General features: G+C 39.3%; 1 protein-coding gene across 6 annotated transcripts in view; it reads left to right on the forward strand.

Moving 5' to 3' along the window:
- Nucleotides 1–14,938, forward strand: part of ACACA (acetyl-CoA carboxylase alpha) — a 208,601-nt gene that overhangs the window by 174,519 nt on the left and 19,144 nt on the right. For all 6 annotated transcript variants that reach the window (XM_082861297.1, XM_082861299.1, XM_082861296.1 and 3 more), the window contains 6 exons: nt 1,547–1,588; nt 2,904–3,119; nt 4,829–4,984; nt 7,330–7,533; nt 12,081–12,236; nt 13,792–13,938. In XM_082861297.1, the coding sequence (XP_082717423.1) occupies nt 1,547–1,588; nt 2,904–3,119; nt 4,829–4,984; nt 7,330–7,533; nt 12,081–12,236; nt 13,792–13,938 (921 nt within the window). The remainder of the gene's footprint in view (nt 1–1,546; nt 1,589–2,903; nt 3,120–4,828; nt 4,985–7,329; nt 7,534–12,080; nt 12,237–13,791; nt 13,939–14,938) is intronic.

Consider the following 14,938-nt stretch of genomic DNA (forward strand, 5'->3'; position numbering starts at 1 on the left):
TTAAAGACCCAAGCCTGGACAGGTGGTTTCCCAGCCTTGCTAAACAAGCTCCTAGAAGCCTATTAAGTGCCATTTTACAGTTAAAATGCCAAGGAAAATGTAAAAAGATTTATTAACTGTGCAAGCTTTAGTTAAGGTGAAGCCTAAGACCTGTGGAAAGTATTCAAGAAGTTCTCCATCAACTCAAGAGCCACAAGTTTTGCTTTGTTTTTTCTTTAAAGTTTTAATTTCTGGGGTTTTTGTTTTTTGTCTCATGAAAGAGAAGTCCTCTAAATAAGGAATTTGGATTAAAATAAGAATAGAGAGACTTCCCTGATGGGAAGTAGTGAGGACTCCGCACTTCCACTGCAGGAGGCTCGGGTTCCATCCCTGGTCAGGGAACTAATGTCCTACAAGCCACACAGCACAGCTGGGGGTGGGGCTGGGGGGGGGGGAGGAGGCAGGGAGGGGAAGAATAGATAGGTGACACCCTACACTTAAGAGGTAGAGATGAAAGGGCACAGGCTCTGGCATTAGACAGACCCAAGTTCACCTTTGGGGGGTCACAATACTTTCCTAAGAAGTTGTTGAGAGCATTCGGCGGTCAACACATGAGAGCGCCTGCCACCTACAAGGCTTTCAGTTCATGTTTCCTTCATGGTTCCTGAAGTTCATTGAGGGGTATGTAGGCAGCTAGTCCTGGTCTCTCTGCCTTGTACCAATAAGTGTTTGATTACATTGAACTCATAATGAAGAAGATGCCTTAATAAAACCTCCTATAGAGGCAAATAGTAATGACTTGATTCCAGCACTGCCAGTAGAGCTTCCCATCCGAGAAACGGGTATTTGGTGTTAATAAGTTAAATTTGAGAAACTAATGGACTCTGCTAATTGAATTCATCTTTGTTAATTAATAAGGTTCTAGTAAATTGGTTGCTTTCTTGTGTAATGCCCTGCAAAAGAGCAGTAAGACCTAATGATTACACGTTCACTAGTTCCACCCCATTCTTTCCTATACATGTAGTGGTATGAACCAAAGTAACATATTGCACTTTTCTTTGTCTTGAAATGTCATTGTTTAAACCTTTGAAATTATTGACTTAAGAGTGAATGAGGAAAAAAAACATGGATTGGGGATTCTATGCTGTCTGGCTAGTTTACATTTTAAGAGTTTCTTAAGGAGAAACTTGGGAAATCAGTCCAGTAACTACTATTGCAGTGCTGCAGAATTCAGGTGTATTGGTCTTATTTGCCAGATTCTGCCAAGAGCAACACCTAAGAAGACTTTTTCCACTTGGGAGATGAAAAAATGCATATTTTTTCTTTCCCTAGAAGAGGGTAGCTATTAAAGTTAGGTTAATAGTGTGGTGGTTCTCAAATTCGTAAGTGGGGTCAAAGTGATGGTTACCCAGAGGATCGTGCATATTCCCCAGGCCAAGCCCAGGTAAGGAACATGTTTTCTAGGCACTTGTCTTCTAGATGCTTGACAGTTTCTGTACTATGTATTTATCCCCAAAGAGCCATATATATGAAGGACTGACACATTTCCCCCACTTCTTTAACACAGAGAGAATTCCCTAAGTTTTTCACATTCCGCGCAAGGGATAAGGTAAGAACTGATTTTTTTCCTCTTTTTTTTTTTTTAATCTTTGTTTTTTCCTTAAAAGCCCAAGAGTAGCTTATCTTTGCCGTATTTCTTGCCATTCTCCTTCCTCTAATTGAACGTATGCTTCCCTTTGCCTTACATCTGTCTTAGAACTAATAAAGGCTCCCTTCTGAAAGAGTTTGGTTTAGGAAACAATCAAATGTATTGACCTACCCAAAGAAAGTGATAACTTTCAAAATCATCTCTATGCCTTAGGATAATCCTAATGATGTAATATTAAAGGGCTACTGTACTTAGTAGGATTATTCTTGTCACCCACAGACAGTTCGTTTATCCTCAAGTCTTGTTTATGAGCATTTGTTTTTCAATTTTAAAATATAAAATTTCAGACCATGTTGCTTTCTTCCCACTACCAGCTTATGTTTTTGGCTCTCTCTCTCCATTCACTCAATGGACATATACCCTTTACATGTCTAGTTTCAACAAAACATACAGTAAATGTCAATACAACTTTTTAAAAAGGTAGGTAAATAATTATGTATGGATACAGGATGTCCAGAGCCAAATATCTCTATTTTTAAAAATTGTATGATGTTTGTTTTCCAAGTATTTACTATGTCCTTTTTACTCTGCCAGAAATGATAAGAGTATAAGACCTGCCCGTAAGCGTTTTAGACTCGTTGGGTAAAACTGACCCGTAAGCGTTTTAGACTCGTTGGGTAAAACTGAAATATTGGTATGTGAAATAGACATTAATGTGAAGCAGTCTGGTTTACTGTTTTAAAAAAATGAATTATGAAGGCTTTAAATGCTACAGGAAATCTGAGGGAATTGGTGTTTTTTGTTTGTTTTTAATGGAGAGCATCACCACTGGTAAAAGCATAAATGATGAAAGCTTGCAACGTAAACAAGGACTTTAGTGCCTAATCCTATGTAAGCGCTAGCATTTTCCTTGTATGTAGCTCCTTTTTTTTTTTTTTTTTTTTTTTTTTTTTGCGGTATGCGGGCCTCTCACTGTTGTGGCCTCTCCCATTGCGGAGCACAGGCTCCGGACGCGCAGGCTCAGCGGCCATGGCTCACGGGCCCAGCCGCTCCGTGGCACGCGGGCTCTTCCCGGACCGGGGCATGAACCCGTGTCCCCTGCATCGGCAGGCGGACTCTCAACCACTGCGCCACCAGGGAAGCCCCTATGTAGCTCCTTTTTTGACTCATTGGCACATCATGGCTTATGTTTATATTTTTAAGCATCCCTTTTACATACACTTTCATAATATAATTTTGTAACTGCCTCTTGTGAGCTGTTTTTTCTTGCGTTCAGTTTGAGGAAGATCGAATCTACCGTCACCTGGAGCCTGCCCTAGCTTTCCAGTTAGAGCTGAACCGGATGAGAAATTTTGACCTTACTGCCATCCCATGTGCTAATCACAAGATGCACCTGTACCTTGGAGCAGCCAAGGTGGAAGTGGGCACAGAAGTGACAGACTACAGGTTCTTTGTCCGTGCAATCATCAGACATTCTGATCTGGTCACCAAGGTGGGTGCTGTATTTTAATGGGAAGTTATCCCTGAGGGAAGGGACAGAGAAACAGGCATGGGTCAAAATCAGGTTTTCCTCTTTTGAATCAAGGCTCTTGTTCCCTTTCATCCTACTCTCCAATAACCAGCAGAAGTCTGAGAGTCATTTCTCTCACAGAAGTAGATATTCCATGTAATGAAGGGCTTTTCCCCCCTTTAATTTGTTGTCTTGGTAATGGAAGCATGATAGTACTCGCTTGAGAAAATGAAAAAGCATGCTAACAGAGAAATCACAGAGAAGGTTAGATGATGATAGAGGATAAGGAGAAAAGTTAGAGGTGACCCCATCGTAAACCTATCTAGAGGTGGGGTGCTTTCTGTACATAGCAAGGTGCTTGCTGGTGTGTTAGTTGTTACTGCATCCTATAGCTATAACCTTTCTGCAGCTTTTCCTTTCTAAACAGATTTCCTTTCTAAACTGCTCTGTTTGCCATATGTGAGATATAACCCTAGTGGGGTTGCTGCTCTGGGGATGCCCAGCATCTCCACCTGTTGGAAGGAAAGGATACATAAGAGCCAGGAGGAAGGTCTGGCAGGTCTTTATCTGACCCTTGCCTGCCCCTGCTACCTGTGGTCATTGGGTTGACCCTAGGGAGAAAGGTAATAACATCTGCAGCAGGTGCCTTATGACTTGTGACATGCTACTGCTTAAGTATGTATAACAGCTGTTTCTTTTTTTTTAACATCTTTATTGGAGTATAATTGCTTTACAATGGTGTGTTAGTTTCTGCTTTATAACAAAGTGAATCAGTTATACGTATACATATGTCCCCATATCTCTTCCCTCTTGTGTCTTCCTCCCTCCCACCCTCCCTATCCCACCCCTCTAGGTGGTCACAAAGCACCGAGCTGATCTCCCTGTGCTATGCGGCTGCTTCCCACTAGCTATCTATTTTTACGTTTGGTAGTATATATATGTCCATGCCACTGTCTCACTTTGTCCCAGCTTCCCCTTCCCCCTCCCCATATCCTCAAGTCCATTCTCTAGTAGGTCTGCATCTTTATTCCCATCTTGTCCCTAGGTTCTTCTGATCATTTTTTTTTTTCAGATTCCATATATCTGTGGTAGCATGCGGTATTTATTTTTCTCTTTCTGACTTACTTCACTCTGTATGACACACTCTAGGTCCACCCACCTCACTACAGATAACTCAGTTTCGTTCCTTTTTATGGCTGAGTAATATTCCGTTGTATATATGTGCCACATCTTCTTTATCCATTCATCTGTTGATGGACACTTAGGTTGCTTCCATGTCCTGCCTATTGTAAGTAGAGCTGCAATGAACATTGTGGTACATGACTCTTTTTGAATTATGGTTTTCTCAGGGTATATGCCCAGTAGTGAGATTGCTGGGTTGTATGGTAGCTCTATTTTTAGTTTTTTAAGGAACCTCCACACTGTTCTCCATAGTGGCTGTATCAGTTTACATTCCCACCACCAGTGCAGGAGGGTTCCCTTTTCTCCCCACCCTCTCCAACATTTATTGTTTGTAGATTTTTTGATAATGGCCATTCTGACCGGTGTGAGGTGATATCTCATTGTAGTTTTGATTTGCATTTCTCTAATGATTAATGATGTTGAGCATTCTTTCATGTGTTTAACAGCTGTTTCTTTATTGCCTCTTTTAAAACACATTAATGTTGGTGGTGATTTTCTTTCCTGCATAGGAAGCTTCCTTTGAATATCTACAAAATGAAGGGGAGCGGCTGCTCCTAGAAGCCATGGATGAGTTGGAGGTCGCTTTTAATAATACAAATGTCCGGACTGACTGCAACCACATCTTCCTCAACTTTGTGCCTACAGTCATCATGGACCCTTCAAAGGTACATTTCTCCTTAGCTTCTCTGCCAACACTCGCCAACACAAGCCGAGAGATTCATTCATATTTCTTCGCACTTGGACCTGGAAACAGGTACTCTCGGTCAGCTGATTGAACCCTTGATCTTTAAAGTTTACAGAATGCTTGTAGGACTGGGTTTCTGGGATGGTGTCAAAAATGTGCTATAACCATTGAAAGCAGACCCCCAAACTGAAGGTGGTACGATGTTAATAATGCTGGTCACTTATTTGCAGTAGAAAAATGCAAAGCTTCTTCCTCTTCTTCTGTTGGTACCTGTTTTATGATATTTGCTGTGACAGCAGTCCTATTTTATTTAATTCCCTAGGATTTCTCATCTGGAATAACTAACTTTGCTATTATAGGGCATTTTGGCAAAATTACTGCTTCTTTTCACAGGTTACCTGGTGGCCTTAGGGAAGTAATACACCTTCCCAAAGTGTCTAACTTAGTTCTCTTTAGTATTTTTCCATGGAAAGAGAATTTGTTTGATATGGAATTCCACATATATTTATGTATGTTTTCTTCCCTGAGGCTCTATTCTAAAATGCATTCCATATAATTTAAGGAAGGAAAACAAGGTGATTCTGTACTTGACCTTTTATCTCAGGTGTAATAAAGACAGGTTGCTCTCTGTTTCTGTTCTAACCTTTTCATGCTATTTTGGAATTTGAATAGGAGAACCCTTTCTCCTATTGTAGGCATGGACTTTTGCTTTTTGAACTTAACATCTAAGACCTGAGAAATCGTTTTCTACTTTTTTTCTTCAAGACTCCAAACTACTGATTGGTTGCTTTGTCTGTCAGGAAAGCCAAGGACAGGACTACTCATTGAGTTTCATGAAGTCTCATCATCCAGTTTAAGTAAAGGTTCTCCTGAGCATTCTGGGACTGATGAAACTAGAAGACTTAAACCGTGCCCTGGACACTATATAACTATATATATTTGTAGATATGACCTATCATTTCTCAATGAGTTTTTGCTATCAGCCTCTCTGTTTCCACTCCAAACACTCATATGCCCTGGCTCTGTCTTTCTAATCATAGATAGCTGTCAATTTCCTGTATATAGAGATGTTGACTTTTGTTCCCTCGAAAAAAGAATGGATAGATATCTCTTGGTTAACAAGCAAGTGTGGGAATAGAGATGTTAACTCCTTGAAATCCATTCTAAGAGCAGAAAAAAACTACAAGGTGGCACACACTTCTGAAGAGCCACAAGAGAAGGGTGGTATGAAATTTTTTAAGAAGATGTTCTGGGCTTCCCTGGTGGCGCAGTGGTTGAGAGTCCACCTGCCGATGCAGGGGACGCGGGTTCGTGCCCTGGTCTGGGAAGATCCCACATGCCGTGGAGCGGCTAGGCCCGTGAGCCATGGCCACTGAGCCTGCGTGTCCGGAGCCTGTGTTCCACAACGGGAGAGACCACAACAGTGAGAGGCCCGCGTACCGCAAAAAAAAAAAAAGAAAAAAAAAAGATGTTCTAAGAACTTGAGAAAGGATTTTAGAGAGATACTTAATTTAAGAAAACATTAATTTTGAGTAGTATGTCCTAGCTGCCTGTAGCGCTATTGGAAAAAAATTCTTTTTTGCTTTAGTATGTCAATAAGGAGAAATCACATCTAAGGCCATTTGGTTAAAATAACTCGCCAACCCCTGAAAACTAGGGGTACTAAGCTGTCTTGATATAAAGCTTAGAGCAACGAGGGAACATCTGCCCCATCTACTTAAGTCCCAGTTGGACTTGGCAGTGACCAAGTTTCAGAGCTCTGTTTAGAGAGAACATTCTAGCACCACCTACAACTTGCCTTTCTTTAATTTGTGCAATTTACCAAGAAGCATATATTATAAAGTTTAATAAAATTGTATGGAAAAAAGCTCATGGTGGTAATTGCTATGCTGATTTAAGGTCCTGAAAGTGCAATGAAACATAGTTACTGTGCATATAAATGCTACTTAATAGCTGTTTAACTAGAGATTTTATTCTTATTTGGGGCTTTCTCTTAAATCCCATTTGTAATTTTGGATATCGCAGATCTTTGACATACAATATGAATATAATTGGGAAAGGGGAAGGGAGTTGCGCGGATTTGGGTGTCGTGAGCCAGAGAAAACCACTCAAATGCCAGGCCAGCATGAAATTGTCCCTGACTTGTTCTAAGCAAGAGTAGGGTTGGGGAGAAACTCTGTGACTTTTTGTAAGGAATGCATGGAGGACACATCTCCGGAAGCCAGCATCTTTTCCCATTCCTCCCTTCCCAAAGATGGGCAGACCCAAAACAGGTCCTAGTTACAAGGGATTTAAGTTTTGTGCTTGGCGTTGTGTTTGTGTCAGATTGAGGAGTCTGTGCGGAGCATGGTAATGCGCTATGGAAGTCGGCTGTGGAAGTTACGTGTCCTCCAGGCAGAACTGAAAATCAACATTCGCCTGACACCGACTGGAAAAGCAATTCCCATCCGCCTCTTCCTGACAAACGAGTCTGGCTATTACTTGGACATCAGCCTGTACAAGGAAGTGACTGACTCCAGGACCGCACAGGTACAGTAGTCAAGCAGGCTCCTCAAAGTTTTGACTTGGTCCTAGAGAGAAGCCACTTGTCCTTGTTACAGAAAGACCCAAACTCACAAATCCCATTGTTTCACCTAGTGGGGTTATCCTCTCTTAGCTTAAAGGGTTGCATGAATTTGAAACACTTCATTTGCCCCATAAGATGCGCCACTGTCCTAATCATGGATGTTATGAGACCCTTAACCTTTTGTCATGTACTGGTGAGCCCTACAGGTGCCAAGTGAACCTGACTCCACAGGTAACTGCAGTTTAGGGCTCTGTTTTAGAGGGCTCTTCGGCTACTTGAGCAGTCTTGTCTTTTCTGATCCGATTTGTCCTTGTTCCCATTTTCAGCCTATTTAGACCACTCATTGGCAAGTAAAGGAAGGGGAGTTGTTGAAATATGAAATATCTCAAAGAAGGAAAGTTTCAACGTAATATAGTAATAGCTTTAGCAATATCAAGCAGTGACTTTATCTTATTTACCCTTTATTCCATTTACATACATTATCTTTCCTTCAGAGAGTTCAGAGTATCATATATCTATAAAAGAGCAAAGTGGCAAACTTTAACCCATTTTTTCAGATAGAAGAATTGAGAATATGAAAATGGAAAGTGACTTTCTAAGTAGATTGGTTCTGTGATAACAAAGAATTCCCTTTTAATCTGTTGTGCCACCTTGGTTTCTCAATGTTTGGGCCATTTGCTATGATACAGGATTTAGGTCAGTTCACCGTTGCTCACATCTTTTTAAGAACTGGGATGTTAATTGTAGGTCTCTGGCCTGAACTTGGGAAGTGCCTCTCTTCTCATTAAAGGGTGAACTTGCTCCTTTGTATGTGTACACAAAGGTCTCATTCAGTTCTATGCACTGGGTGACAGAAAGAGATTATGTGTTTCTTGTTTTTATATATGTCCCTTTAAATCTGGGAACAGCAGTAAGAAAAGATATTTTTTGCCGGTATTTTGAAGATGAAAATTCTAGGTTTGGACAGTTGTCAGAGCGACCTTTCATTTTGTGCTTTGATTCCCAGTTAGATGGTCAGAGAAACCTATCACGTGAGAAGTGAACAGTTAAAACAGAGAGAAAGTGTGCACAAGAGTGCAAGGGGTGAGCAAGAGAAAGAGTATTCAATAATTTTTTGCTGCATTTGATGTTTTCAGGACAACCTTAAAGACATTTTCAGTCAAAGCTTTCCATGGGCAGGAATGTTTTTAATTAACTTATGCAGTGACTTCAAGGCAGATCTATTCTTGTGAAAAATAAGATGGCCACTTGAGATTTTAATGTTTTTGATAAATACGTTTGTTCTTCATAACTATTCCCCCTGCCTTTCTTTTATTAGAAAGCTCTTAGATTTCCCTCATGCTGGGTAGTTGTGACACAGGGGCATGAAAGGAGCAGATGCCTTCAATCAGGGTTTAGTACTGTGCCGGGCACAAAATAAGCACTCACTAAGTATCTGAAAGAATGAATGAGCTGCCTTTAGCCTGAGGGAGCACCCCTCTTCCCATGGGTCTGGCATGTTTAGTAAGCCCTGAAGGAAGGGGGTCTCCCTGAGGCTCTTCCGTTGAGATTCAACAGCCATTGCCAAGCGTGAACTCAAGCCCACGACTAGAGGAGGGAGACCACAAAAGGAACAGCTTCTAACTCAGTTCTGGCACCCTGAAAGCCTACTTGATGCTTCTTGCCAATTTGTTTTTTCCCTTTCTTTGCTCTAGTGAGTCATTATATGAATTTAAAACAATATAGAACCATGTGTATCATTCATTCATTTGTTCATTAATTTAACGTTTATTGACCACATATAATGTACCAAGCAGTGGATACAAAGATTAAAAAGTGATCTCTCTTCTCAAGAAATTTACCTCATGATGGAAGAAGGTGGATAATTAGTTTCTCTCTTGTATGATTATGATTTGTGCCATCATAAAGTAAGTACCAGCCTCTAAGGGAGCAGATTATAAGGGATCAGAGATTGTTTTGCAAGAGAAGCCCTTTTGATGGCCTCTGGTGAAAAGTGTGTGATAAATAAAATGTGTACCTGTTTTCATGAACTTGTAAAACATATACTTTACCAGTTTTAATTACTATGGCCATTATAGTAGAAAATGGAATTAACACAGACAACATAGATAAGTGACCATTCAGAGGCTTCCAATGCTGTCCATTGCTATCAACCTCTTGCTCCAGAATAATTTTTTATTCTTTCTGCCAACAAGGAGCAAGGTTGACTGGCTTGAGTTTCAGATTGTCTAATTTCCCTTGTATAGTCTTTGTGGAATTAGCTGTAGTGAACACTGATGTCAGGCAGTCATAGTAGAGAGATCTGAGTAATCCACTGCATAAATCAGTTGATTTCCAATGTGTAGTGTAAGAGGGAAATACACATTTCAAAATCAACTTTGTTGAGCTAGAACTTACATGTAATAAAATGCACTCATTTTATGTGTGCAGTTTAATTCATTGTGAAATTGCACACACCTGTGTAACCACCATCACAGTCATGATAGAGAACCCTTGACACCCTCAAAAGTTTTCTTATTCTCCTTTGCAGCCCCAGCCCTAGGCATCCACTGATCTGTTTTCTATTATTATAGTTTTGCCTGTCCTAGAATTTCATATAAATGAAATTAGACAATAGGTACTATTTTGTGTCTGGCTTCTTTTGCTCAGCATAGTGTTTTTGAGATTCATCCATGTTGCATGGATTATGGGTATGTTCTTTTTCATTGCTGAGTAGTGTTCCATTTTGTGAATATACCAAAATTTTTATATCCATTCACCAGTCAATGGACATTTGAGGCTTTATTTTTCCAGTTTGGGCTATTCTGAGTAAAGCTGCTGTGAACATTCATTTACAAATATTTGTGTAGATATATTTTCATTTCTCTTGAGTAAATATATGAGTATAATTATTGAGTCATAGTAAGTATATGTTTAATTTTATAAGAAATTGCCAAACTGTTTGCCAAAGAGGTTGTACCATTTTAAATTCCCACCAGCAGTGAACGTACCTACAGTTATATTGCTTAAATGACCAGCCTGACTTTATTCCAGACCTTGCAAAACTGTACCTATCTTTCTATCTAATAGAAAGATAAGACCTATAGGTCTTATCTTGGAATGTAGTTCCAAGAACCTACTGCTTTGGCTCCTTTTTTTCTTATTTTGATTTGGGTTATCTCCTCTAAGTCCAGTTTTCACATACTAACACCCTGGCCTCACTTAACACTTTGAACCTCTTGAAACATTATGATTTCTACCTCTCACATTACTAAGACAATGCTAATTCTACCTCCCACCTGGTGACTTTCTTCATTGGTCATGTGCAAGAGGATTGGGAGCTCCATTCTGGTGGGCTTTAAGCAGCCCAAGACAAGTTTTGCCCAGAATAGGACCTGATTGACAAGTCAGTAGAACACATTTGTTCCTCTGATCTAAAGGGCTAAGCATTCAGTTAACTGAACTGTACCCAGGATATAGGAGAGTACTTAATTCTCTTCTAATGCCTGTTTAGCAGATCTGCAAATCTATTCGTTAGTGGTAGACTTAAGGCCTGAATAAGTATGTGGGTATATACACATACCCTCACATCCCAATCTGCATTTGTATTCACTGCATTGGGAATCTATGTTTTGTGTATTCATGCATAAAGTGCCTAGTTTAGTGTCATACAACCTCTGGGCACTCAATAAATATTAATTGAATTGAAATAATGGCATCCCTTATAAATATTCATAAGCAAATAAAACTGTCTAAATATATGAAATATGAAGTACTCTTCTAGAAATACTTGAGTTAAAATAATTAAAAACTGGTGTAGTGATTTTATTATGTGACAATATAGGTATTGCAGGAGCTATTCACTAGTTGTAGACATAGTATACTGGGGGAAATATGTATGTATATTTTATATATATTTTTTAATAAATTTTTTTTTCTTTTTTACTATAGCCTGTGTCTTATGAGCTAACAAGAATTAGCTAGCTAGATGGATGGATGAAATCCACTTGTGTCAGAAATTTTTGAAGCCTTTATATAGCTAATCGTACTTATGAAGCACCTTCTAATCAAATAGACTAAAGTGTAGGTGACCTGGTAGAGCCTCAACCTGGCCTTCTACCACTGGGGAAAGAACAGAATTCTCTTTAGTGCTTAGCTGTTCCTCAACTTAAATACTAGAACTGCTTAGCTGGTTAGTTGACATGCTTTGTTTTTGAATATATGGGATTCAAGTCACTTTAGAAGGCAAGCATTGTCAGTCTGTCTCTGAAATGTGAAACTTACACTGTGCTTTCTTGTTGATTTCAAAAGTATGATGTGTGGTTGGTTACATACCATCTTTTGGAGTTGGTTAATCTGTAGAGAGGTGAGAGCACCATGTACCCAATGTTAAGAGGCATATCTTAGCTACTCAACCCACCAAAAATGTGTTTCAAGAAATAACATTTGTGAAGAAAAGTCCCTCTAGGCAGCTGATCTGACTTTTTCCCCCTGTCTTTTAACTCCCCATGCCATCCTCTTTTTCCTGCAGATCATGTTTCAGGCATACGGAGACAAACAGGGACCATTACATGGAATGTTAATCAACACTCCATATGTGACCAAAGACCTGCTTCAATCAAAGAGGTTCCAGGCACAGTCCTTAGGGACAACATACATATATGATATCCCAGAGATGTTTCGGCAGGTAAAGGTGGCTAACGGTGGGGGAGATCTGACATGTGCCAAAGAGGCAAGATTTTTCCTGAATTTTCATCAGATGCAGCTTAGACTGGAATAGGGCGCTTCCAAAAGGCAGGAAATATCTTGACACTGTTCTCACTTCTATCTCTTTTGGGATTGTGACTGCCAACTCAGATGTTGGGTGGTTCTTTATGAATTAACAGGAAGAATGGTGAGAATAGAGGCCTCTGTTGAGTAGAAAAGAGTAAACTGAGACCACATGCCTGCGATGGTAGTTTACGATGACCGGTGTAAGGAGTTACATTTAGGTGTCTATTTCCAAAGCCTATATTCAAATCAAAAAGAGATTTGAAACTCGAGTTCTCGTTTTCCTATTTTCCAAGATAACCCAGGTCTCTAACTGATAACCTAGGTTAATATGATGAGAATCAATATATAACATATACAAATAGATATAGAGTTCATGGTACACAGTTTAAATTATCAGTTCTTTTGTGGGAGATTTATTATAGCTCAATAAAAACTAGTGTATCGAAAGAATACTAAATTTGTCCTTAAAAAAATCTGTGAACATAGGATTTTTCCAAGTCTCCTAGTCAAAAATACCATTGTTACCACATTTGAATTTTAATAAAGTAATACATGCAGTCTTAGTAAATAGTCTTTCTGTACTTCCTGTATTATTCAGAAATACAAGAGATTTCCTTTATGTAACCATTTGTTTACAAGGTCTCTCCCTTGAAACATAGCTGTCTTCGTTCAGTATTACCGGCGTTGTTAGCCTAGAAGTTGAGTGTTGATTCTGTTCCCCAGTGCCAGTGCCATAAAGAGAAATCACATCCTATATAATTCTTCCTATAGAATAGACATAAACACAGTGATTTGGACTTGTAAGTATGAATGAGTCATATTGGTTTTAAATGTTGCTTTGAGGCAAGCCGAGAAACAACTAAACTAGTTCCCACTTCATGCAGCAATATTTTTGGTAATATGAAGTTGGGAGTGGAAATTGAAATGGTTTTAAAATGATAGGTGTGTCTCTCTGTTTTCTCAAATTTGAGCAGACTTGATTTGCACATTTACAGTCATACACCTCTAGTGAGCTAATTCCCGTGTATGGGCCTGTAGCTTTGAGAAGATATTAGAAAGAGGATGCTTCCCCTGAACCTCTAGTAGAAACTCTATTCTTGTGTTCTTGGGTTTACTTTGTATTAGCTGAGTGTCATGTCACTTTCCTGGTTATTCTTCTGTAGCCAAGTTTCTCTAGGATTTCTCTTTTTTAAAGAGGGACTGATTCATTCTGATTCATGATCACTCAGTAGTTTGATGTTGTTGGAAAAGTGCCTGATTTTTGGCATGTAAAAAACATTATGTTAAAGACAATTACAAATCTATTTCAACTGAGAATGAGAGCTCTAGAATTTGGTCTAACGTTTAGACACTCAGCAGAACATTTGGAAAAGAAAGAGCAAAACTAGACTGACGATATTTTAATATTTATTTTGTTCATGTTGAAATGCTAATTGTTACTGATTAGTCAAACTTTTCTCCTCCTTTAGTCCCTGATCAAACTCTGGGAGTCTATGTCCACTCAAGCATTCCTTCCATCACCCCCTCTGCCTTCAGACATGCTGACGTACACTGAGCTTGTGTTGGATGATCAAGGTCAACTGGTCCACATGAACAGGCTTCCAGGAGGAAATGAGGCAAGTAGTTGCGTCCCCCTCTCCCCTTTCTTATCTTTGTGCCCACTAGTACCAGCTTTCCATGGGAGTGGTCATTAAATAGTATTAAGATCTGAGTAGCATAGGCAGCATAGTAGTCCTATTGGTAGAAATAGTAGTCCTGTTGGTAGAATTCTTTAGCCAGAGAACATTGACTGGATAGCAAGGAATTATCATTAGTTTTTAAAGTGTGATAATGGTATTACATTTTTTTAAAATGCTATTACAATTTTGCTTTTTAAAAAAGTATTGTTTTCTGTTAGAGATACATACTAAAATAGTTATAGATAAAATGATCTAATCGCTAGGATTTGCTTCAGAATAATGAGGGGGTGTGAATGTGGGAGTACAGGTGAAACAGGATTGAACATGAGTTGTTAACTGAAGCAAGGTGATAGATACATAGGACTAGATTATTTTCTCTATTTTTGTATATGTTTGAAATTTTGAGAGTTTTCTATAATAAAAGCATTTAGAATGTTTCTTGATGTTTCTCCTTATTTGGATACTTACTTTGCATACTGGTGTACAGTTTTTGATATGTTTTTTCGTGCTCAGGTAATTTCATCTGGTACTGCTGTGAGCGTGGTAAATATTTTCTTCTTAAAGGGGCCCAATCAGAACCAGGGGTTTAAACATAAAAGGAGGTAACAGAGAACCCGTGTCTGATAGTTATCCAGGAGTGCCTTTTCTAGCTTTGGATTCCTTTCTCCTGTAGTACACTGTTAATGATGTAAAGTCGTATTCTGCCCTATACCCCACATCCTCCTCAGTGCACTGAGATTCTTCCTGAGTCTAACTATGCTTCTAATGTACGGTTATAACAACAGTGATAACAACAGTAATAAGCCTAAAATGAGATATGTTTTTATTTTAACCTTAGATGTAATCCCTAGATAAATCTCGATCCTTAGAAGGAGTAATCTCTATCTGAGTGTTCACCATAAACAGACTGGGTAGACCTTTGGGGATAAATGTGATT

Source organism: Leucopleurus acutus, assembly GCF_964270905.1.
Source record: "Leucopleurus acutus genome assembly, chromosome: 19".
In the NCBI taxonomy this organism is placed as follows: Eukaryota; Metazoa; Chordata; class Mammalia; order Artiodactyla; family Delphinidae; genus Leucopleurus; species Leucopleurus acutus.